This window comes from Alligator mississippiensis, chromosome 1, assembly GCF_030867095.1.
Source record: "Alligator mississippiensis isolate rAllMis1 chromosome 1, rAllMis1, whole genome shotgun sequence".
Classification (NCBI taxonomy): domain Eukaryota; kingdom Metazoa; phylum Chordata; order Crocodylia; family Alligatoridae; genus Alligator; species Alligator mississippiensis.
The window spans coordinates 97,530,746-97,556,909 of NC_081824.1; the positions used below are offsets into that span (position 1 = coordinate 97,530,746).

The 26,164-nt window shown below is 43.5% G+C and overlaps 1 protein-coding gene and 1 long non-coding RNA gene across 2 annotated transcripts in view; one reads left to right on the forward strand and one right to left on the reverse strand.

The window, feature by feature from the left end:
* The window catches only part of LOC132252194 (uncharacterized), a 194,636-nt gene that overhangs the window by 24,440 nt on the left and 144,032 nt on the right, over positions 1 to 26,164 (forward strand). The gene's annotated exons all lie outside the window — the stretch shown is intronic.
* The window catches only part of LAMA4 (laminin subunit alpha 4), a 172,826-nt gene that overhangs the window by 20,052 nt on the left and 126,610 nt on the right, over positions 1 to 26,164 (reverse strand). The window contains exons 20-29 of the mRNA XM_006263095.3: positions 22,346 to 22,488; positions 21,287 to 21,449; positions 17,613 to 17,746; positions 16,353 to 16,524; positions 14,007 to 14,138; positions 10,276 to 10,418; positions 7,112 to 7,250; positions 5,976 to 6,113; positions 5,376 to 5,509; positions 2,897 to 3,061 (exon numbers count right to left, since the gene is read on the reverse strand). Coding sequence (XP_006263157.2) covers positions 2,897 to 3,061; positions 5,376 to 5,509; positions 5,976 to 6,113; positions 7,112 to 7,250; positions 10,276 to 10,418; positions 14,007 to 14,138; positions 16,353 to 16,524; positions 17,613 to 17,746; positions 21,287 to 21,449; positions 22,346 to 22,488 — 1,463 coding nt within the window. The remainder of the gene's footprint in view (positions 1 to 2,896; positions 3,062 to 5,375; positions 5,510 to 5,975; positions 6,114 to 7,111; positions 7,251 to 10,275; positions 10,419 to 14,006; positions 14,139 to 16,352; positions 16,525 to 17,612; positions 17,747 to 21,286; positions 21,450 to 22,345; positions 22,489 to 26,164) is intronic.

Sequence of the window (26,164 nt, forward strand, 5' to 3'; positions counted from 1 at the left end):
CTGATATTTTAAAAGACTTTGTGACTTAAAATCCTTGAAAACAAATCTGTGTGAGGTTGCAAATACCTTATTTTTTTTCCTTGAGTAAGGGCCAGCATATAACAGTGCTGCCTTAGAAGCATATCTATCTATCTTTACTGGGAAACCAATTTATCATAGCCTGTGTCCACTCTGCTCTTAACACTTCCTCACCGAGACTGTGAAATGTCCTACTGTCTCCCTGCCCACCAGTTCAGGTATTCTGTGGAACCTGCTCTGCTATAACTTGTGGTATGGGTAGTGCTGGGCAAGCCAAATTTGGCTTGCTATTATTATTCAAGAGGCACGTCTATATGAGATGCTAACTGCTCAGTACCCTTATAATACTGTGCAGTAGTATATCACAGTACAAACGGTGCTAATATGCTACTGCTCAGTATTATTAGGCTACTGCGCAGTAACGTCACTAAAAAGGCATGCTCCAGCACTACGCATTGATTTAGTACTTGATTACACAAGTACTGAACTTAATGTGCAGTAACTGTGGTGCATTAATGAACGTGCAGATGTGCCCAAGGAGCCTTATAATTGTTACATGTTTCTAATTTTACAATAGCCATCTGTAATAGAGAGCCTGGGGCTCCTTGTTCCTTTAAGGTAAAAGCAGCCCAGCCAGGGACCACTGCAGGCTAGGCAGGGTACAGCAGCTGCCAGTTGTCAGGGCACTGGGATAAATGAGGCAATTAGTTAGCACCTGCAGGCAGCCTGCTGACCGGAATGGGGCAGGGCCCTGGGAGGATATAAACCTGGGGCTTAGGCTGGCAAGCCAGTCTAGCCCTGCCAGCTGCAGGGTTAGGAGCTCCTGCCTGGGAGAGCTACCCAGGGACACTGGACTGACTGCTTTTCTGCTGGCAGCAGCATTGCCAGGTCTTGAATACGAAATGATCATATTGGAAGCTTGAAATTATTGTATTTGCTGAAAAACTATTGTACACTGAAAAAATATGCAAATAAGTTCTCTTCTTATTTACTTTATATTGCTCACTGTAAGTCGCCAGTGAGTGAGTGAGAACTGGGTTATCAAGGTTAAAGCATAGCTTTATTTCAAGGCAAGCAGTCATAATAAAGTGCTGACAGCAAACCTAAAAGTTGGTTAAGACACCCTGAGTGTGATTTGGGTTTTGCATAGGCTGCATCAAATAGTTGCCTCAAAAATTATTGCACGTTTTGAACATTTTTGCTATTATTGATTGTATATTGTGTGATGTTTGAAATTATTGTACAAATACCATAATTATTGTACACCTGGCAACACCAGCCTGCAGGAACAGTGTGGCTTGGGGAGCTCACAAGGAACCCAGTCTAGGAGGTATGCCAGCATGAGGGGTGAAGGAAGGCTTGCCCTCTTAAAGGGGTAGAGGGCTGCTTCCATTGTTGCTGGTAATGTTACAACCCTGAGGCTTATGTTATGTTATATTTAGACTGGTGGTTTGGGTTGGGAGTATAAGGGTGGTTTACAGAGGTCCTACTATTGCCTGAGGGGTGTGTGATCGCCTTGAACCCTGCCAAGGGCAACCTCAAAGCCCAAGTGACTATCGACCTGGAGTGGGCATAGTGCAAGGCTTACAGGGCCAGGCAGGGGCCAGGAGCTTGGTGCCTGAGGAGGGGTGCAGCCACACAGGGGCATGAGGCCTGGTGACCGTAAGGGCCAAGGGTCTGGTGACCGTAAGGGACAAATCGGAGCTAGTGCATCAAGGCCAGGTCCAACACAGTGGGCCCAGGCTAAAAGGCCTAGCGAGAGTGAGGGGGTGGAAGCCTAGGAGGTCAAAGCGCCAGCAAGAGAACAATGGTATAATAACACCTGTGAGGCTTGGGGCATGGTGTAGGGGAGGATTTGGAGCCAAGAAATTAGCTTCTAAGGCTTTGGATGCCCTACAGGGCACAGTCGGCCTGAGAAGCCCAGTGAGGTGCCTGGGACTGGAGAGGTCCAGTGAGGGGCCTGAGGAATAGTATGGACCAGTAGGGTGCCAGGGAACCCTAGCAGGGGTTCAGTTGAACCGGGGCCACGCAAAGGCCCATGGACAGCCTCCCCATTACGATTATTATACCATCAAGGCATGCTGGGTGACATGGGAAGATGCCCTAGGGGTGGAGCGGGTACCAGTTGTGGAGCCACCAGAGGGATTTCATGGCCACCCCTGGGACCCCGATGTGCTATACCACTACTGGTTTGGATAAATTTATTTTGGAAAAAAAATCTGAGTACATATTAATTATAGTTATTAGGGGGCAGGTGCCTATATAGTAAAGCAATTTCCCATCTGGCGGTACTTTTCTCAGCAAGCAACAGAAAATATGAAATATCTATTCACCCTTAGATGGTCCTTTTAGGATAAAATATTGGTGGGACACTGTACATCTTGCACAGTTTCTGTCTGCGTTGTACCTGCTCTGTACACACAAAACTGGCTTCAGTTTTCTGTGCTACATTTCCTTGGAAAAACTATATAGAAACAGTTTGCAAAATACAGTAAAACCTGATGGTTTTGCCAAGACTGAGCTTACAACTCAGGAGGACCCTGCAATGCATCATCCTTTTATTTCAGAGGCAATCCTGGAAATTACATAATAGAAATGTAAATTAACAGCTATGCAAATTACATCTTGTACCAAAGGAAGTAGCAGGTGCAGTACTAAAAGCTGATTTACATCAGCAGTTATTTCCAGTTTAACAGTTTCTTGACCTAGCAGGGCAGTTCTGACAGATTTGATGGTAAATAAGAGAAACAGAAGTTTGCACACACTGGGAAAATAAGAAAAAATATTTTTACTGTGAAAATAATTAGTTCTCTTTAGTATTACTCTCTGTGTCACCAGACATAGATTTTTGGAAGTATACTGTGAGGATGTTACATACCTAGTGAAGTAGGCATTGCTTATGCATCCGGTGAAATTGGCATATTGAGTACTGAGGGGAGAGCCACCAAAATAGAATTTCTTAGCACTTTCAGGCTTTGGCCCCGATTTGTCCTTAGTTGGATTCTTTTTGCTGTAATTTTTGTCATCTACAATCAGCTCGTATCTGCGAAGAGTAAATGGCCTTTTAACAACTGATTTTTTTGGAGCAGTCTATTCAGATAGTATTCCATTTTGCATATATGTTGCATAATTCAGAGATCAGGAGATGATTCACTGAATAGCACAAAGAAACCCTTTTGTTTCCAGCTGTGCAGCAAAAAATTGGCTATGATGGTAGCTTAGGTTCAATGGCCCACAGCACTAGAGATATCCTTGAGATGTTTATGAAATGTTATGATTACTGAGTCTACAAGGAAAGTACAATTTAACACATGAAAATTGCAACACAAGGCAGAAAGGGTCCCACCTTTCTAATGTCATATTGCTTACATCTGAAAACAGCAAATATTGGTTAATAACAACCAAAAATATTAGATTAGGTGTTTCTACATTCTGATCCTTTGTGATAAATCCTAAAATCAAAAGCAAAGCCTTCCAATAATCATCATTATTATTTCAGGACTAATGTATCAAAATGTGCCCCTGTATATATCAGGGGTGGGCAATTATTTGGGCCACAGGACACATAGGGAATTTTAGTGAGCTGTTGTGGGCTGAGTCAACACTGCTGACACCCTTGTGCAGCAGCTCACCAAAACTCCCTAAGCAGCCCCATCCTGTCTGCCTGGCTCTGTGCCCTGCCCAGGTGGGTCCCAGCCAGTCACCATGGAGACCCTGGGTTTATGGACCTGTGATGGCATGGAGCCAGGGCCTTGCTCCCTGCATGCCTCTACCCTCAGAACCAGTACCCATCACAGGGGTGTGTGGGAAGCAGATCATGGCTCCACTCTCAGCTGGGATGGGGCCAGGGATGGGATTTGGGGAAATGGCATCTGGGAGCAGGATGGGCAGGCAGGGCTGGGGCTGGAATCATAGGGCAGTGACAGCACGGAGCCGGGGCCAGGGCCAGGGCCGGGACCCTGTGATTCCAGCCCCAACCCCACCTGTTCCAGATGTTGCTCCCCCAGATACCAGCCCTGGCCCCACCCCGGCCAAGCATGAAGCAGAGCCATGATTCGTTGTCCCTACGCCCCTGTGTCAGGCACCAGTTCTCTGGGCAGTGCATGTGGGGAATGGATCATTGCTCTGCCTAGGGTCTTAGCCCAAACTATATCCACAGCTACAACACACCCTGACATGTCTCTCTCTCTCTCCCCTTCCTGCCCTAACCATCCCCACAGCTACAGCACCACAATGTCCTGGCCCCTTGCACAGTTTATACCAGCTCCTGCCCTGAACGCTGGAAGGAGTGCCAGAGGGGCACTGGCATCAGCTGTGGATGCTGCCAGCTATGGACGTTGCTGGCAAGTTCCCAGTGTGGACTGGGGTGGCTGCTTGGGACTGCAGCTAATGCACTGATGTGTGCTTCTGGTGCATAGGGCAGAAGCTAGTGTAAGTTGTGGAAGGGTCTGGGATGTGCCCAGCACGACCCAGCAGCCAGAACCACTGGCTCCTCATGACCTTGATCCCATGACTTTGAAGCTGCCCACCTGCAGCCTGGATACAAACAGTTGGCGAGCCAGATCCAGCCCACACACCATATTTTGTCCACCCCGATATATATGCAACATTTTGAAAAATATTTCTTTAAAATTATTGTAAATGACAGGTCACACATGCAAACCTCCATGGGAGTCTGAAAAATTAGCAAGAATAGGTTTTCTCTCCATAGGCAAGTGACTGTAAGGAAGACTTTGAAAACCTGGTCTTGAATTATAAGAGTTTTTTTTTTTAAATTGAGCACGGTGATAAAGTGAACAGGTTTAAATGAAACAAATATTTCAGGTTTTCCAACAAGTGGGGGCTTGTTCCCTGCCATCTTGAATCTAAAATTTTTACAGCCTGGCAACCAATAAAGGTATTATGGACAGTTTTTACCATATATATCCAATATGACATTTCTAAGCAAAGATGACTCAGTTAATTTAAGATTTTTGGGGTGTTTTAACAAAGCAAGCAGTCAATTCTTCTGAAGAATTAATCATTTGCCAATTTGTAGCTTTTAGTTATCTGTGTTTTTTCATGAGAAAAAAAATAACCTTCACAAGCTTAAAATAGTATCCCTCCTCCCCCCCGACAAAGTTTTATTAAAATAATTGCACACTGCGGTCAAGCAGAGTAGACTACAACCATATAGATTTGAGGTTTGTATTTTTTAATTGTTTATCCCTTGCAAGAAGGGTCTAGTATAGAAAAACCTAAAACAGTGGCTTTGAAATCTTGTTTACAAAAACATTAATAGACAACTTGTACTGTATAAATATTATATATCAGATAGTGGTGGTGATGGTGAACTAAAACATGCTGAGTAGCATTACCTTTCCGGTGAGGCAGAAGTAATGATAAAATGAGTTTTACCATCATTGTAATTGCTATCTTTTGACTGAACTTTGATTCCCTTTGTATTTAAAACTACAGCACCTTTATCCATAGAGATGGAAAACACATCTGACTGAAATACAAAAAAAACAAAAACATGTTTCAAAGACAAGCATATTGCAGTAAGCTTCAAAGTCCTGTGACTTTTCCTGTAATATTTATTTTTCCTTTTGCTTGTCACATACATAATATTGCTGTTCCCCTAGGGTTTTTTGCAGGGCCAAAGTGTGCCAGTTAGAAGATAAATGGTTTCTTTGGATCTGATATTTAGGCCACTCATTAAACAGTTACTCCATTATTTCCCATTTAGGACCCAATCTCCATCAGTCCAGCATTGCTCGCATTCCATTTGTAATTTTGGGTTCTTCTTTTATAGTACTTTACATCACTTCTTTACAGTAGGGTTCCTTGCAGAACTGACACTTTCTGATACTTTAGGCTATCTGTTTTGGTTAACCCAACATATTTACATTCCATGTTTCCTAGTTTAGATGGCAAATGTGGGTAAGTTAGAAAACACCAAGGAAAAGTATACTTACTCCTTCAGTATAATAGAATAGCAACCCATTAGGCTGCAAGGTTCGGAAATTGAATCCTCCTTCAAAATCATCAAAGGGAGATCCTTTTTGGCTGGATGCAATGAAGCTCTCTCCATTGAAATATGCTTTGCGAGACAGCTGCGTGTCAAGTAAACAAAGTCACAAGTGGGCTGTAGATAGTGTTTTTAAAATACTTTTCAGTACTAATACAATACTATACAATTTCCTATTATACTGTACAATGCATGCAATGTTGCATTTTTAGCAATACAATAAAGTTAGTAATAAAAAATATATATACTATATTTTCCTTTAGACTCTGTTGGGCCAGTTCTCCAAGGATGGAGACTCCACAGCCTGTCTGGGTAACCTGTTCCAGTGTTTTACTACCCTCCTAATGAGAATGTTTTTCCTAATATCTAACCTAAACTTCCCTTGCTGCAGCTTGAGACCATTGCTTCTTGTTTTGTCATCTGCCACCTCTGAGAACAATCTAGATGCATCTTCTTTGTAACCCCCCTTCAGGTAGTTGCAGGTTGATTTCAAACCCCCCTCAGTCTTCCCTTCTATAGACTAAATACAGTCTTCTCTTCTATAGACCAATTCCCTCAGCCTCTCCTCAGAAGTCATGTGCCCCAGGCCCCTCAACATTTTTGTTTCCCTCTGCTAGACTCTCCAATTTGTCCACTTTTTTTCTGTAGTGGGGGGCCCAAAACTGGACACGGTACTCCAGATGTGGCCTCACCAGTGCCAAATGGAGGGGAACAATCACTCCCCTTGGTCTGCTGGCAATGCTCCTACTAATGCAGCCCAGTATGCTGTTACCCTTCTTTGCAACAAGGGCACACTGACTCCTATTCATCTTACTGTTCACCATGACTCCCAAGTCCCTTTCTGCAGAGCTGCTGCTTAGCCAGGAAGTCTCCAGCCTGTACTGGTGCATGGGATTATTCCATCCTAAGTGCAGGACTTTGTACTTCTCCTTATTGAGCCTAATGAGATTTCTTTTGGTCCAATCCTCCAATTGTTGAGGTCTCTCTGAATTATAACCCTACCCTACCTAGTCTATAAAGCATGTTAAGTCACATTCAGAATAAAAAAATTAGTTGTAGACTTATGCATGGTGTTGAACTTACCAGTGATTCTTCTGGGCAGCCGTAGCTGATTCCCAGGGTTCCAGACTCCTCTAACAAGTTGAAATCTTTCTTTTGAAACTGGAAACCTTTCATGCAGCCTTTAAAACCAGTATTTACTGTCAGATGCGAGCTAACATGGCTGGAAAACAAAGTCAAACCCTTACGTCAGTGGGTTTTTTCCTGCAGTACAAGGTATTCAGAAAAAAATGGGCCAAAATTCCCTTGCCCCAGTGAAACTCTGTTTCCACCTCTTTTATGTAAAGTGACTTTTTACCCACATTTTATATCCTGATAAGTTAAGATGCATCAATTCTGATAAATGCTTGTGAGAACTGAGAAGAAAACATGCAGCGAAACCATGAGAACGTTAAAACAACAACTGTAATTAAAGGGCATGGTGTGATTTTTGTATTTATTTTGAACAAGTTATATATTTAAAGTTATATTTAAGTTGTCCTCCAATCAACTACCTCATTGTCTATTTCCATTCTCTTTTCCACAAACAGTCAGCATCTTACTTCGTAAGAGATAACACTCAGGCATCTCCAGAATGGATTTGAAGTACTGTACATGTAACCAGAACACGGCTTTCAGTAATCCTGTTCATGTCAGGTTGAGGTTGCTGTCACAATCATATGTACTGACTGCACTTGTATACTTTATACGTTTTTTTTTGTTTATTGTACTCCTCTTCACCATACTGTACTTGTGTCAACATACAGTTGACTTAACATACATCAGTGAATTCATTATTTATCACCAGGGATCCAGGTTTTCTGTTTCCTGCAGCAAAATGAGGATTTTCCCCTTTAAAGGAGAAAATTGCAGATTTTCTCCTTTGAAGCGGGAAACTGAGGATTTCCCTTTACGAGCCAGCAGCCTTCCAGCCTGCAAGGAGCTGCTTAGGACTGGGGAGAGTGGGGCAATGGCAATTGGAGGCAGGGGACGCCTTTAATTTAATGTACAGAATATAAATACTCATTTAACCAGCAACTATTCATTATATTATTTTCTCCTGGCTGCTCAGTCACCTACATTTCTAGGTTCCTCTGAAAGTTCTCACACCAGTTTCTTTAACTGCATCTTGTAAGGGACTTTATGAAAGACTTTTAGGAAAGCTATATGCCCCCCATCTACATGTTCTATTTAAGGTATAGCATATATACTGTAGGAAAATCTGCAATATCCTCCTTTATAGGGGAAAATCCTCATTTTTTCTGCAGGAAGCAGAAAAGCTGGATCCCTGATGATAAAAAATGAATGTAGAAAAGCTGTACGCCTCCCACTGCCCAGCGCATGGCTTTTGCCCCTTCCATCCTCCCCTCCTACCACAGACTGACTTGGAGGGAGCTGCAAGAGCTGCTCTCCACCATTACTTGGCTGCCCCATGCACGTGCATGTACACGTGCACATGACACTGGCAGCCTCCAATTGCCCTCCTCCCTCAGACCCTTGCAGGCTGGACTGGAACTTGGCAAGCCTGCAAAGGGAAACCCATGATTTCTCATGTTTTTGCCCTTTAAAGGAGAAGCCTGGAATCAGGTTCCCCCTGCACTGGCAATAAGGCATAATGGGATTTGATTTGTGATCCCACAGTCATGCTTCCTGCTGTGCATGTGTGGCATGACAGGAGGCGCAATTGTGTGGATTATGCATTAGATCCCATCTATCTAGATCCTGTTCCTTTACCTGTATGCCTGTATGTGGAGATGGCCTCAGAGTCAGAGAATTCTAGTAGATTTGAAAGGCATAATTTTCTTTTAGAGACAGTTTGTCCTTATCACATAATGTTAATCAAAGCATTTTTACCTGTTATTAATTAATTATTCAGACAGTTAAGATGGTCTTGAAAGAGGGCTTCAGGGATTAATCTATAATTTCTAACTCCCGTACCATTGTTTTAATAAACCTCACATTTACTATCATCCATTCCTCTGGTATACAAGTGAATTTTAAGGAAACACTGGATATTTGTGTTGCTAGTGCTGACATTATTTGGCAGCTGGAGCCCTCATGGAAATCAGAGGCATAATGGGGCAGGTCTGTGTACCCCCTCTTCTTCCAAAAGTGATGCCTGGTCATGACCCCTCAGTTGCACTACTGATGAAAATACTAGCTTATTTTACCTAAGGAATACATGCACTACATCAATGCAGTGTACACCTCTGAATATGTCTAATCAAGTCTTCCAGCTAATGCTAAGAGAGGAACAGGGTGTGGTCATGGTCCTGTTCCTACATATTTCAGGAAGCAGGAATTCTATATGTGTATGGGACCAAGGAGGAGTTTTATCAAATGGCTTAAGGGGAAAGAAAAAATATCATGTGTCCTTCCCTCTTACATTTTTACATCTATACAAGTCCAGCTGAGCTTGAGCCCATAGATAATCAGTGGTGATGTGTAGAGGGGGCACAGGGGTGCACGTGCACCCCCTGAGAGTGCCGGTGCACCCACTGCAAGTGCTGGCTGATCGCTGCAATTGCTGCAGCCGCTACTGGGAGCGGCTGCAGTGATCAGCCGGCACTTGCTCTCAGAAGCGGCCGCAGCCACTCCCAGAAGCAGCTGCAGTGATCGCAGTGATCGGCCACAGCCATTGGCCATTGAGGGATCGCCTGGGGAGGACCCCTCCCTGGTTGGCAGGATTGCTGTCCCCGGTCAGCGAGACTGGTCACAGGAGGCACAGGTGCCCCCCCGAACTAAGGTGGCACCAGTTGTCCATGTAGATAATAGAGACTTATTAGAATTGAAAATTATAGTGGAAAAAAAAAATCATCCCTTTAATTGAAAACATGGTATCTGATGCCTGAATTGATACCATAAGGACACTTTTGTGCAGCAAAGATCACTTTTTAAAAACAAAGGGTGGGGTGGGGGGGAATAGTTTTTCCTAGATACAGAAAAAGGTAGGATTATGTTTTCATACACACTTGAAAAAAATGTCTTTTTGTCCTAAGCATTTAGCAAGTTCGACCACCAGCAGAGCTGCAGAGCTACAGCCTCTTGGATTTGTGCACAAATGCAGAACTTTGTACTTAAGCAAAAATAAAAGATGGCGTTTCAGGAGCTATAAATGAGGTAAAAAACACATGACTCAAAACAACTGTGCATCAACCTGAATATTTAGTTAAAAAGAAGTACTGATTGAACCTGGATTGTATACTAACCTGGACTGTAAGATCTCTGTAGGGGCTCCACCTATATAGATATCAGTGAATGGCATTGCTGTCCTTTCATTGTCTACACTTTTTATGTGTCGTCTGTCCACCACCAAAATCATTTTCTTAGAGTTATGATAAATAACAGAAATCTGAAAGAAAAATTAACATGTAAACAAGAAATGTTCAAAAAATGCCTTTTACAAATCGTCGTGGCTTTAATTACTGTCTATTGTTATTTTAAGTTTAACCATTCTAATTTGTCAAAAAATTAGTTTGCGAGTCAATGGAGAACTGAGAGCAATGGGCATTTTTACACATGTAAGCGCTGCAGTGCCGGGCCCTTTGAACAACGCTTACAGTTGTATAAGTGGCAAAATGTACGTCAGCACAAAGAAAATGATGGCAGTGCGCTTTTGAGCTAAAACATCACAGAGGTTCTTTAGTTCAAAAGTGCACCGCTGCCATTTTCTCTGCACTGACGTGCATTTTGCTGCTTATACAACTTCCAGTGGCACAGCATGGTGTGTGTCAGAAGTGCTGAATCTCTGGCGCGTCCAAGTATGAAAAGGTACGTGTATAAATGCCAAATGACTAGAAGTAAGCTTAATGTGATTACATGATTCCTATGGGATAGGGAGAGAAATTACACATAAACCAATGTAAGTGATGAGAAACCAGTTCTAACCTGTAACACAGCAGAAGTTCAGTGTATATAAACTGCTTTCAAAATGGCCAAAACCAGTTTAAGATAAACCTGAATGGATATAGTATCAGACTTAATTGATTTAGGTTAAATCGGTTTACTGAACTTCAGTCCCAGATCCCCTCCAGATTCAAATTAACTCACAGTCCCCCAGCATCCCAAGATGCTTTGTACCTCCCCCACAACCTCTCCCCCTTGCAGGGCAGATGAGCTAGACTTGGCCCAAGCTGTCTGCTCCAGCCAAGCAGGGAGGTGTGGTCTAATGCCCCAACTCCCCCCCCACACTCCGGCCCCCTCAGCTTCTGACCTGGGCCACTGCAGGCATGTGGTTACATTTCTGGAATCAAAAGTGAATGTCTGTTCACTTCCTTATTACTTCAATCTACACAGCTTAGACTAGACTGCAAAGATTGAATTGATTTAGCCTTGGCTGTTTTGACCGTCTGTACTTAGCCTAGTTAATGGCTAAAAACAGGACCTTTTACTTTCTAGAAAATATCAACACTGGCTAAGTTGCAGGCTGGTATAAATAAGACATTTGCATGACTTCAAATATTTTCCCATTTATACCAAACAAGAATAGGAACATATATCTTTAAAACAGTTTCTATTGTGAAACATAAGTTCTGTTCTCGCACAAGTTAAAAAGCACTGTAACCCCACTAACATCAGCAATCGGTTTCTGCATTTACATCATGGGAATGAAGTTATAGTTCAGATTTATTACTGCTATTGTCAGAGTTAAATTGCTTTGAAACAAATTATCTGGTACACCCACTTCAGGTACAGTGTTAGTTTCTGAGTCACTGAAATTTATAAACAAGTGTCTATAGATCAAAAACCAGTACTGAATTTTCCTCTGCATAAGTCACTCCCTAATGGAATAGGGTTATGGCTAAATACAATAATGACTATATTATCTCACATGCAGCACACATCAGTATAATACGTTGGTTTTGAAAGGCCGAATGAAGAAAAAAATGTTCTTTCCTTGCAGTAAGTAACTGATTAGCAGCAGCTAGGAAGCAGAGCCTGCTCCTTGTTTGGTCCCTGTGAATCACACGCAGATTTTATTTGCACTTTTGCCCCAACTCAGGGGTGGGCAAAATGGTCAATCTTGCTGGTGGCCGGACTCTATTCCCCAGCAACCCCTGCCTGTGCCGCTCTCAGCTGGTCTCCATGCTGACCCTGGGAGTGGTGGGGCCATGATAGCATGGTGTCATGATGGCCCTGTGCTCCCAGGGTCCCGATGGAGACTGGCCCAGAGAGGCCATGAGGCTGAGCAGGGAGCTGCTCTGGGGCCAGGGTCAGGATCTTGTGGCAGTGACACCATGGGGCTGGAGATGGGGCAAAGCCACAATCTGCTGCCTGCGTGCCCCTGACCGCAAGACCCATGTTTGTCACAGGGGCATTCAGGCAGTGGATCACGGCTCTGCCTTGGGCTGATCTGGCCCAAGGCCTGAACTCTGCCCACCCCTGCTCTAACTGGCAGAAACAGTTCTTACTATATTTCATGCATATAATGCTTACTCCAATTCCTACCAGCTTTTTGTGTGGAAAAGTGCCTGATTGATGTGAGAAAATATGGTATGCTATTTGAAGGGGGGAAAAGAATCAAAACTTATGGCAGAGGTAGTATCTTTTATTAGACCAACTAAATATTTGCAAAAATATGTCAGCTGATCTTTTTGAACTTCCGTGTGCTTACATCCTACAGTAAGCAAAACTAAACTGCATTAGGGACCTGCCTAAATTCTGGCAGAAGTGCATAGCAGCTCCTTTAATCTCATGCTTTTTGCCACGCAACTCCTCCGCCACTGTTTGGCAGAGCAGCCCCAGTGGCCCCACTGTCATCTGGAAGGCAAAAATCATGGTTTTAAATATGCCACGGTTTTGGCTTCCTGCTGCTGATTGGCTGAGAGGCCTGAGCTGCCTTGCTGCTGATTGGCTGGGCAGCAAAAATGGCAGCATGTTTAAAACTGTGTTTTTTGCCTCCTGGCTGATCAGCAGCAAGTGGCGAGCAGTGGGGCCGATGAGGCCCCTCCATCAATCAGTGGTGGGGTGGGAGACATGTAGCAAAAAGAGCAAGATTAAAGGAGTCGCTGTGCAGTGCACTTCCGCCACAATTTAGGTAGGTACCTAGCAATAACCTGCCTGTCAGGGGACCTGCGCTTATTGCCTGGTTGGCCACATCTGCTTGGGGGCTCTGACTGGCAACCCAACCCCAGGTAATGAACCAGCTGGCCAGTGTTTGGGCCTCCTGATGGGCTGCTGGGGAGAGCAGCCTCCCTATTTAGTTCCTTCTGTGGCAGCAGGCTGCAGGCCAGCCATCAGTTCTTCTGAAGGACTGCATGCATAAATCTCTCTGATTTCTGAACCTGCTTGCCTCTGTTCCTGAACTCTGGCTTTTTGGAAACTCCCCTGGGGTCTCGTAATGCGGTGCCTGACTTTTGACCCTGAATCCTGGCCTACCCTGACTCCAGTTCTGATCCTTGGTATACCTTGAGTCCAGATCTGTTTTCTGGCAGACCCTGACTTCAGCTTGCACTCCCCGCACATCCTGACCTTGGCACCAGCTCCTGACTCCTGAACCTTGACTTAGCCTGTGACTCAGGCTCTGCCCCTGGATTTCTCCTAGAACAGTACTTTTGCACAGCACAACCCCGTTTATTGGGCCCATTTCCTCAGCATGGTCCCTTACTCCCAACTCATAGCCCCCCACTCCTGCAACCCCATCTGCTGATGTTACTACCCCATTTGGGGTCACGACCCCCAGTTTGGGAACGGCTGCCCTAGAATCTAGTAATTTGGTACCTAATTCCTGAACCTTGACTCAGCCTGTGTTTTGGACTCAGACTTTAGGTTCCCCCTGTGGGTCTGGTGACGTGGTCCCTGATTCCTGATCACATTTCATGCTGTACAATATCTGGTCTATCATCATTTCATTCTCTCATTAGAACGTGTATAAACTACACTCTGCCTCACGGTGATTGGCATGCTTGATAAATGAAAGAAATTCTACACCAGCTTATACCTCATGGAATTTTGCATCGTTAATTTGAGCCTTCTTCATTGAATCTTCAAGAAGCACAGAGCCATTGCTGAAGCCAAAGTTATATTGCAGAGACAGGAATCCATTGTGCATCTCCAAACTGAAGAACATACTCTATACAAAACAAACAGCATTAAAAAAACACATATACAATTCCTTATGAAAGCAGTTTAGAAATTCATGTGTAGCACGATTGGCTGGCTGCACTATTCATTGCAGAAAAAAACGTATTCATTGTAGAAACAAACAAAACAAATTCTTGGATTTCTGTTTTTGTTCATAACTATTCGGTAAATAGTACTGACGTGGGATTTTGGTGAACTGTTTGTCTATGCAACCAGTGCTTTATTAGCATAGGGGTACTAGTATACTATATCAGAAAAGTGCTGCTGGTATGGATGCAGCTATGCTAAACTGTAAAGCTATGTTTTTTAGTCCCACTACAGTAAAATCACTGACCCCAAAAGAAACAAGGTGTCCTTGCAGAAACTTTATTTGGCTGCTCCAATTTATACTACCAAACTTCTGTTAGCATAGCTAGATCAGTCAAGGGTTGAACTTTATAACCCTGACCAACAGAGCTGTGCAGGCAGAAGTCTGTAGGGCAGATAGAGGCTTTTTCATTTTAATTTTCAAGGGGTGTGGTGGATTACCTATATCACATTATTTGGCTTTTGTGGCTAGATCTAGCTTATAAACAGGAACAGTATTATACCACTAGGGTACTGAATCTATCAGAAGAAAGTATAGGAAACATGGGGGAGAAAAACAGCTAGAAACAAGTGGACTATGAAATGCAGTTATCCTTGAAATCAAAGTCTTTAGCATAAAATTAGATTAGTCTACCCTCACCGCAATCAATAGAGCCGAATTAATACAACTGAGGGAAGAATTTAGTTCAGTATTTTTAAATGACACTGCAGTTTGTATTTATCATGGACCTCCCCAAACTTGTAAACAAAATAAAAAATACATTAATTTTACATATTTAGGAGCTGTTCAAACAGAACAGAATAATGGCAGCTGGTTTGTTCAGTTCAACTGAAAATGCCTGTCAGCAGAACTGGTTTTCCAGAGCTAATGTCCTATCTGAATATACTTTTCATCATTAAGTATAAAAGAAAAAAATACATGTAACTCAGAAAAAAACTTGGAAATTTCTGCTCAGAAGAAATCAATTATGGATCCAGTACAGAGAAGTCTGTGTACAACAATTCCTGCTTCTCGGGAACCTCCTGAAAGCTAAGGTTATTGGTGGCCTTCAGTGCTACAGAACAATTTGCACTGCAGTAATCTTTCCTAGAAGGATCCCTGAAGGCAAAAGAGAGAGTAACCCTTTTAATGAGCATGGAAGTAATTCCACAGTAACTGCCCACTGCAGTGATTTGTGTGCACATACTGTGTCTACACAGCAAATCCCTTTCTGTTGTTTTATTCATTCATTATACTTCACACACGGCTTGAAAGTTTGAGGTAGAGGCAGACACTTGTCTGAGTTTGTATTCAAAGCTTCCTGTGGCTTCAGGATGTTTGTATGGGGGAGGTTGTGTCAGACTCTTGCGTAGGTAGGAATCACTCTCAAATTTTTCAAAATGTAAGGGTGTTTGGATACAGATTTTGTTTTTGGCTAATATCTAATTTCAGGCTACGATAGTAACAATACAATTATGTACAATTATACAATTGTGTCACATACATACAAGAAGACAAATGTGTAAAACTTCATGTCAACTACTACACATTGGATGCATGTATCTGCACAGTAGCCTGATACTACCACGCAGCAACAGCATCTGGCAAAAACCCATGCTGAGATGCTACTGCGCAGTAGTATTAAGCTACTGCACAGTAGCATTACTTAAAAGGTGTTTGCCAGTTCTACTGCACAGTAATTCCAGTTACTGCACATTTATTTAGTACTTGCTTATACAAGTACTAAATAAATGCACAGTAACTACTGCTCAGTAGTGTCTTGTGTAGATGTGCCCACTGGCTCTTACAATTCACTTATGTTTCAATAAAACATGAAATCATTAGGCCTGATTCTTGTCTTATTTAAAGTAGTGGTGTGACTTCATTCAAATCCTGATTGCACCAGTGTGTGAGCAGAATCAGATCAAATAAGAGCAAATCAGAGGATTTGGGGGCTTTTGTGTCCAGCCCTTCAGGTGTCTCACAATAACATATGCAGCAGACAAATACATTTCTTTTTCAAAGTGAAACAAAAATTTCTAAATATATGGAATATTCTACAATAATCATGCAGAATAGGCACAAGAAGGCATGGGGTGAGCGTAGGCACGGGATTAGAGTAGAGTTTGTACTCACCCGATTAATCATCAGGAGAATAAGTCCATTGTCTATTGGTGTTCGAACTTCTATATCAAAACGAGTCACCTGACTGAATCTTCCTCTTCTCTCAATGTTTTTCACCAAAGCATAGCCAGAGCCATCAAAGAAATAGCTCACCGCCCGGCTTTGGGTGAAGGCGAGCTTATTTCTAGTATGAAAAAGAGAAGAAGCAAAAAAATAAATAAATCAGAGATTATATCAGCGTATGTTCATCATTATATTCACACAAGAAAAACAGGGCATCAAAATTTAAAACACTGTCTTGTTTTAAACTTTTTTTTCATTTATCCCTGGGAGGAATGAGACTTCAGACCTCTGATTTTATATCTGTTTAATTACTGCAAGCTGAGAATATTCCCTGAAAAATTATGTATGGCTTTGCTAGTATATTTATCTCTCTTATCATGAGATCAAGGATTTGTGCTGAGGTTAAATTACATGTTGGGATAGGAAAGTTCTTTGGCTCATTCTCACAAGCCTGTAGGGCCACAGGCCTTTCTCATGATAGGGAAAGATATGATTTTTAAGAACCCATCCAGCTCCCATGGAAGTCAACTAAAATCTGTTGCCCTTAATCAAGTTGGACTGGGATTTCATACATTATTCTAGCACTGAAAGGAACTTGGGTTGTCATTCACAAGACCCACTTTATGTAAGAAACATCCAGGGGGAAAAAACCTACATTCTAGTTGCTCTATTCAGTCTCCTTAACGCACACATTTATTTCTAGCATTTCTAGTATTTCTGTTTCAGACAAATTAATAAATAATTTGGGATAATTTATTGAGATGGAAAATAACAATAAAAATCTTAGTTCAAACTAGTTAGTATGTATAATACAGGTACTCCTCACTTAACGACCTACCTGTTTAACGACCGCGCGGACTTACGACCAGCTCTCGGAGCAGTCGGTATTGTATGAAACGTATTGTGGAAACGGCAGCGCGGCGTCTCAAGCCAAGGCACGCAGTATCAAGGGGCAGCTCCTCGCTTATCGACCAATTCGCTTAACGACCTAGTCGCAGGAACGGAACTCGGTCGTTAAGTGAGGAGTGCCTGTAGTTTAATGTGGCAAATGTTTTCAGCATGGACCAAGTTAATATTATCCTGAGATTTTTATATTTAAAGGAAAAGACAGATGCATTAAGAATATATATATATTTTTGGGCATTCTGGCCTGCAAACACTGCAGGCTCTGTCAAAGCACAGTAGTGTGACAACTGAACTTTCCTCTACCTGGCACAAGGTGGCGATGTGGCAGTGTTCATGTTGTAGATGTGCTTGAAATTGTATAAACTGACGAGATCATCATTCAGGGTGACAAGTTCCAAGCAGCCGATGAAGCCAGGCAGATTTAAACTGGGAGGGAGCTGTGCATTTGAAGAAACAAAGGTACAAGGACAAAAGTCAGCATATCTAATTCATCCAGGACTGCCAAATTAATTTATTCTTTAGGTCAATTTTGTCTTTATGCTTTTTATAAGCTGGATTTGACAGATGGTGCATCTTAACAATGGGATAGTGTTGGAGTCCTATACAGGCAGTTGTTTTGTGATGTACACTGGAGAAGTGTATTAGTGGGAAAGGACACGTCTAGATAGGACTACTATAAAGGAGAATTTTTATAATACTTTTACAGACAATGCATAAAGGGGCAAGAGGATGACAATTAGATCTTAAGTTCACCAGGATCTCAGGGCTATTTGATGCTGTAATGATTTAGAGCCAGATCCATAGGTACTTCCAGTTTATGCTTCAGCATGCCTAGAAAAATAGGTGCCCTACCCCATGGATGTTATGCAGATAGACAGGTAGGCACCTAAAAGCCCTATGCAATGAATGGGCAGAATGAAGTGTCTCTGAAGGATGATCCATAGCTCCTAGGCACTGAGCAAGAGGTGCCTAGGGTGAGTTAGTAGCTGGCATAAGGATATGCCTGAACCCCTGCCTCTCCTTGGAGCATAGGTGCCAGACTCAGCATTGTATATGTTGCCTCCATCTACCACTGAGATCCAGAGTACCTTGTCTACCCCTAGGTAGATGCCTAATTATGGAAAATGCCCATTTTTTCCCTAGTAATCTAGTGATTCCAGCAGTCACTGAGAAAGTAGGTGCCTGGGTGTCTAGGTCTGCCCCATTTGGAAGGGATTCAGACTCACATCTCTAAGGAGAATGCCAAAGCAGAGGGAATAGAGCAGTCTGGAGGAGGGAAAAGCACTCTCAGCACCCCTGGCTGAAGCTGGGTCACTGTCCAGAAAGGAGAGTCAGTCATGGGCTCAAAACATTGAGGTGCATAATCTAGTTTGGGGATAGAGGCAAGGGCCTCGGTTCCAGTCCCTGCTATTTTTAATCCAAGGATTGTCTAAATGAAAAATGCATAAACAATCCAAGGAGCACTACAGCCTGGTGGTTAGGCCATTCTTTTGGGAAGAGAGAGATATTGATTTGAGGTAGGCATTGAACCCAGGTCTTCCTCTTGCCAAGTTCGACATTTATGCAAAAAGTGTGGGTTCCCTCTTCAGATGCATAGCATGGAAAAATGTACCTGGGGTACCATCTCTCACCCTTCCCCTCCACTCCTCCTACCACCTCAATTGCAACCACAAGAATCAGGGAGCACAGAGAGCTGGGTGGTGTGTATCATGGAGTGCAAGATGGGAATTATAGTTCTCTAGGCTAGCAGTGGAGTTGGTTGCTGCTAAGGGGGCCTTTCACCCCATTATTTTGCCACTGAAGCCCATGCTCAGAAAAAAAATCCTGAATTTGGCAGCAAAAAATGGGGGAGCAGCAAACTGCTTCTCCACAACACTATGATTCCCAAGACGCCTTGTGCTCGATGACACATGACATTGCCTGCACTGGCAATGTGTGTCATAGATGCAGGTAGTGAGGCAGGCAGCAGGGAGACGAGCAATAGCCCTGGGATGAGGTGCCTCTCTCCCAACCCCATCCTTCTGGTCCCCCACCCATCAAGCGATGCCTGGGGCACATGTCTGGCTCATCTACCTCATGTTACACTACTGCCCTTCTTCCTCCTCAAGTAACAAGGACTGTGGTTTGTGCTGAACTCAGTGTTGTTGCAGGGAATTAGGCATGCCCTGCTCATACTTAATGGATAGAGCCTCTCTAAGAATCTATGCAGAATTTAGCCATCTCCCGAGCTCTATTCTAGATTGCAACAGAGCTTAGAAGGGAATTAGGTATCTCTATCTGCTCTGATTCAGGTGCTCCTGAGCATGAACACAAGACTAAGAAGCCTAAATCTGGAAACCTAGGATCTTTTCAAGTGCTAAGGGGGATTTGTGGCTGCTGGAGTAGGGTTGATCTGGCTTTTCATGGCATAGGCATCTAAATTCTACCTAAGCCCAATTTAGGCAGCTGAATCTGGCCTTTTATAACTAGCAGCACATCTCTCTTGGTCAGTGTATGCGACTTAGCCAAAGGACAATATCTGACTAGAAATATTCTCCATATTTTGTACATATTGTATTGGCATCTCCTTGAGTTTTAAAGGCCATTTTATACTAGAAGAAAATTTAAAAAAAATCAAGCACTTTAAATCTAGTAGATACTCTGGTACTTGAGAAACCTGTCTGTGCCAGTAGCTAGTATTCAGCAGAGATTATTTCAAACAACTAACAGGATGAAGCTGCTGCTTTCTTTCAACAAGGGTCACTGCAAATTGAATCTAAATTGCTTTGTTAGTGAAAGGAAAATATGAAGGTATCTAAAAACAAAATGAAAGAGCAAAGTTGACAGAGATAATGCAGCACTTTCCCAGTATTAAAAATCTCATCACTGTAGATTAGGCATGACATTAGCAAATGTTTCATCAGCGCATCGTGTATTTCCAACAGCAGTCATTGCCAGTAACCTTTCCCTTTCAGTACTTTCAGTTTGCTTTAATGGCCTAATTAAAAAAAAAACCCAGAAAGAAATAAGAAGCTGTTGAAAACAAGTAGTTGTAAAAGGGAATCAGAATTATTAACTGCAGCATAGCATCCTTCTGTTTTGCTTTTGAAACTGATTCCTATTTGTTTGTTTCCCTTTCATTACTAGTATTCTGGTAAATACTTTTCAGTCTGAAAGTTATTGAATGAATTACAAAATGTTTAAAAGGGGAACAAAGCCACTTAGTCTTCAGGAATAAGACAGTAAACTAAATAAATGAAAATGTGAGGTCGTACATTTCTAAGGGCGAAGAAACCTGGATGCTTATAAAGTCATAGTTATGGATCATTTCTAAGGAGAAATAAGTTTTGATCTGGATGGCTCATTCACTGGATCATTTTCTTTCTTTCCTCCTTTCTCTCTGCAGCTGTGCATTTCTAATTTTTGGTCTGTCTAAACCAACTAAACCAATATCCTACTTCCATTTATAAATGAACAAAAACAAATATATCAGCAGACCAGTTTTCCGATTCCCAAACTTGCAGCCCTATAGATCTCTTGGTCCAGAGGTCCATGCACTCACAATATTAGTAATAAATTATATTTCACCTCTGTGAAAGTTAGTGGGAAAAAAACATTTTTTAGGGACTCATCATTGAAAGAGTCAGGCAGAAACCACACATCATTCAGCTGGGTTTCCTAGGTGTCCATCTATAAAAATAACTATGTTATTTTTTTTCTAATTGCATGTCAGAAACTTATATCATGGTCCATGTGAATTTGTTTAGCTACTTATTAAAAGAAATGCTGTATTAGAGAAACACATTGCTCTTGCCTGGGAACTAATGCCTGGGGACCTTAATGCAGAATCACGAGAAACTGGAATCAAAAGGTGGAGTCATATGATTCATAAAGGATGTTTTAGTAGCCAAACATTTCTGCTAATAAACAGATCTTTAAAAAGTCCATCAATACAGGCTAGCCTTAAGTCTGAATATATAGGTTATATATAAACCTACCTTAAAATCTGGAGGCACCCCACCAACATAGAACACAGTATTTTCAGGCTGCAAATTCAGGAGAGAATTTGCACCAAGAGCCTCTCCCTTTTTGATGAATTTTTCTTCAGCTGTGCTGCTTGGGCTAGGCACTGTTAGAAACATTTTGCCATGTTTTCCAATCCTGTTGAAGGATTTTGGACAAAAATAAAATTTTATATGATGGTTACAAGAAAAAGGAAAAGATGATTTTTAAAAGGTGTTTTTTAACTGCACTATTTTCTCCACCAGAAAAGTCTCCCCCATCATGATAGGGACCAAAAGAAGAGGAAATGAGACTTTGGCTCAGATTCTCCTCTCATGTAGGAGGATGAGGTCCTGCTCCTCCAGAGTTAATGAGAGTTTCCCCTTACTGCAGAGGGAGCAGGATTAGACCCATCACCCGCACATTAATAGTAAATCAGGAGAAGTTCCACCACTAGAAGAATCTGGTTCAATTTTTCTTGGCTTCTTGGGTCAAATACTTGAATCAGGTCAGATATAAAGCGATGGAGAGATGGAAAGCAGTTGTTAGTTTTTTCACTGTGAAAGAGACACCTAATTTTTAGTCTTTTCCTTTCCAGCTCATCAAATATTAATTTCCAGTTTTTGTTTTTTCAAAATACTTTCCAAAGTCATATATTTCCTGAAGTAACTTTCTTTGTTTCCTTCAGTTGATTAAAAAACTCTATTCTGCCTTCACTGTGTTTAGGGTATCAAGTATAAGGGAGTTTTGTCATTTTTCCAACAGAGATGCCTATATGGGAATGAAAATAATGGAAACACACTGAATTCAAGGCATTACTATTTTTCAAGAGATGCACACTCCTACTGATGATGAACTGTTTTGGTTGAATTAAGGACATGATTGATAGAGCTGGCTGTTTCATAGCTGTGCTAAAACAACTCCACTAACTACAATCCCTGCAATCCTACAATTTAATGGCAAATGCATAACAGTTACTATTGAGTTTGTCTTGCAGAATTTTCAAACCAGACTGATCTCATAAGAAGCATGCCACCTTTCAATAAACATTTTACCTCTCAATTTTGATGATGCTGAAGTAAGAAGGCCAAGTGCTGACTGGCTTGGAATCCAGTGGTATTTCCACATCTCTATCTCCCAGATTATAAATATATACTAGGTTGTCATTCTTAATTGCAAGGCCCATGTAATTTTTTGCCTAGAACACCAATAAATCAGGATGTCAGGACAAATCATTGAAGCAAAGTTAATGCAAAAAGCTATTAGATGATAGACATTTAAATCACAAGGAAATAGTTATGTACAATTAATAAAGCTATTCCACTACTTATGCTCTTTCTGTAAAGGTACTGGATGCATTTACATGTGGTGATTTAAGGTGCATTAGCCATATTTAAGGTACATGAAGGGCATGGGTCTACATGTGTATACCCTTAATACTCTTAGGCTAATCACGACTAAATTTAATATCTGCATAAAGCAAGTATCAAATGGTGTGATTAGTTAAGGCACCTTAACCCATGTGTAGTCGTAAGGTGCCTTAATGCTATGTGACTGAGTGGGCAGGAGGTGAGCCTGTGGGTCCCCATGCTGCCGCTGGGCACTGCCAAAAAGAAGATGCGGTGGGTGCTATTCTGCAGGGGAAGGGGGCAGTGCAGCGCAGCCAGGGCTTTTGCTAGTGACTTCTCTGTGACTCTCCCTTGGGGCAGGTTTGCTGACCAGACAGTGCAGCCCTGTAGGGGCAGGATGCCTCGCTGCCCGCCTGGGATTCAGGTTTCTTTAGAAGCCCGCGCTGGGGCTCCTGTCCAGGACAGCGGGTGGGCTGGGACTGCATCTGCCCCAGTGCCAGGCATGGCTTTCCCTACTACACCTACCTCTATCCTGGGCATGTGCCTGGCCTCTGTGCCAGACACTGTGGGTGAGAGAGGCAGTGTGAACTCCTGGGGGTTTGTATGGCTCAGCCTGGGCAGGCTGGGTGCAATGCAGGCAGGGGCTCAGCTCTCTCCTTGGCCCACCTGATCCACGGCTGAGCCTCCATTTGAGTTGCACTGAGCTTGCCGGAGCTGAACCATGCAGAGCCCCTGGGGGCTGATGTCACCTCTCCCAGCCAGTGTCTGGCCCAGAGGCCAGGCACTTGCTCAGGATGGAGATGGGTGAAGCAGTGAAAGCCATGCTGGGTGCTGGGGGCAGATGCAGTCCCAGCCTGCCTGCTGTCCCAGGTGGGAGTCCCAGCATGGGCTTCTAAGGGCGCCTGAATCCTGTTCAGGCAGCAAGGCTGCAGGGCCGCATTGTCTGGCCTGCAAATCCACTCCAAGGGAGAGGTGTGGGGGAGATGCTAGGAAAGTGGGGGAGCCTCCCCATGCTGCATGGCCCCCTTCCCATGCAGAACAGCATCCACCGCATCCAGATAGTGGAGGTCCAGACTGCGGTGCAGAGGCTGCGTTCCATCAGGGATGGCGAACAGAAGATTGACTCCTAATGCTGGGCCCTTCACCCCAGGACAGAAGAGTGACCTAGGTCGCCTGCCAGGACCAGGAAGGCCAAGAGGCACTCCCACACTGTCAGCCATGGGGCTGGAAAAAGGTTGTCTCTGGCCTCAAGGCTCACTGTACCAGGGTCACCACCTCCCTGGATCTCTGCAACAGGTATGAACCTCTTGCAGCACCAGTAGAGCCTAAAGAGCTGCCAGCTACTGTAAGTGATAAAGAAACACGACCAGGTATCATCCCTAAGATGAAATGCAGAGTGATCATTGTGAGTGATTCCCTCCTGAGGGGAACAGAGGGAGCGATCTGTCACCTTGACCTCTTAGCCTAGGGGGTCTGCTGCCTCCTGGGAGCCCATATCTGGGATGTAGCTGAAAGGATCCCAAAACTTATCCAGACTTCCAACCACTACCCTATGCTCCTTATCCATGTGGACAGAAATGACACGGCTCGGAGCAATCCCAACCAGGTCCTGAGTGGCTATAGGTCTCTGGGAGCAGGGCTCAGGGGATTGGGAGTGCAGGTGTTTTTTTCCTCGATCCTTCCAGTTATGGGTCATGGGCAGAGGAGGGAGAGACAAATCAAGGCAGTAAACAGAAGACTACGGTGCTGGTGCCAACGTGAAGGCTTCGGCTTCTACAACCACAGTCTGCTCTTCAGAGAGAGAGGCAGTGGTCTGTTGGGAAGAGATGGCTTCCACCTCACTCTGCTGGGGAAGAAGCTCTTCTCAGCCAGAATGGCTGACTTCCTCAACCGGGCTTTAAACTAAGCTTGCCAGGGATGGGCGGACAGCCACCAGAGCAAGCTCACCAAGCATCGTTAGGATACTCAAGGGAACCCACTCCTGCCCCAGCCCATGAACAGAGCTTCTCCATGAGTACAAGGAAGCCTAGGGCCTCCAACGGCACACTTACAGCCTGTACACTAATGCTAGGAGTTTGGTGAACAAACAGGATGAACTGGTCCTTCTGCTAAACAGAAATGACTATGATCTCCTAGGGATCACAGAGACCTGGTGGGACTCCTCCTATGCCTGGACTACCAGTATAAATGGTTATACCCTGTATAGGAGAGATCATGCCAAAAAAAGGGGTGGGGGTGTAGCTCTCTATGTGAAGGACAGCTACATGTCCCTATGAGCTGAGATTGGCACCCAAGAAGGAAGACTGGAGACCCTTTGGGTTAGAATATGAGGGGAATGTAGTGAAGGGAATACAATGGTAGGAGTCTACTACAGACTTCTAAACTGGGAACAAGTGCTTGACCAAGAATTTGCCAGGGAACTGGCCAAGGCTGCGCGCTCTCGGTGTATGGTTGTCATGGAAGACTTCAACTATCTGGATATCTCATGGGATGAGCAACAGGCCAAATCTGATTGGTCACAAAGCTTCTTTACATGTGTGGATGAGCTCTAAGGGAAGTTGGGTGACAGTGACCACAAGATGGTCACTTTCACTATCCATCGCAAACCTGGCAAGTCAGCCAGCAATGCAGTGGTCCTTGACTTTAGGAAAGCTGACTTTCATAAGCTCAGGAGGATTGTTCTTGAGGTCCTGAGAGGCCATGATTTCACAGGGAGGAGAGTTCATGATGAGTGGTTGCTCCTTAAGGAAGTGATCCTAGAAGCACAAGAGTCCATCCCCACCCATAGGAAAGGTGATAAAAGGGCTCAACAACCCTCTTGGCTCAACGGAGAACTCATGGACCTCTTATGTCTAAAAAGAGAGGTGTATAATGGATGGAGGACAGAAACACCACTAAGGAGGAGTATACTGCACTGGTCCACACTTGCAGGGAGCAAACTAGAAAAGCCAAGGCTGCAGCTGAACTCCATGTGGCTACATGAATCAAGGACAATAAAAAGTCCTTCTTCAGATACGTGGGGAGTTGAAAGAAAAACAAAGGCAATGTTGGACCCCTGTTAAACCAGCTGGGGCAGCTGACTACCAACACCCAGGAAAAAGCCAATCTGCTTAATGATCACTTTGCATCGGTTTTTCACCAGCCCAAAGGGACCACCCTGCCTCACATGATGTGGGATGACCGGGTTGAAGATGAATATATGGCCACCATTGGCGTGGATCTTGTGAGGGAGCATCTTGAGAGGCTGCACCCCCATAAATCCACTGGTCCGGATAGGTTACACCCAAGAGTGCTAAAAGAACTGGCAGACATCATAGCGCATCGACTGATGAGGATATTCAAGAACTTGTGGCGCTTGGGCGAAGTACCCAAAGATTGGAAGAGGGCCAATGTGGTGCCAATCTTCAAGGAAGACAGGAAAGAAGACCCGGGAAACTATAGGCCAATCAGTTTGACCTCAATCCCTGGGAAGATTTTGGAAAAAATTATCAGTGAAACCATTCTTGACAGGTTAACAGAACGCAA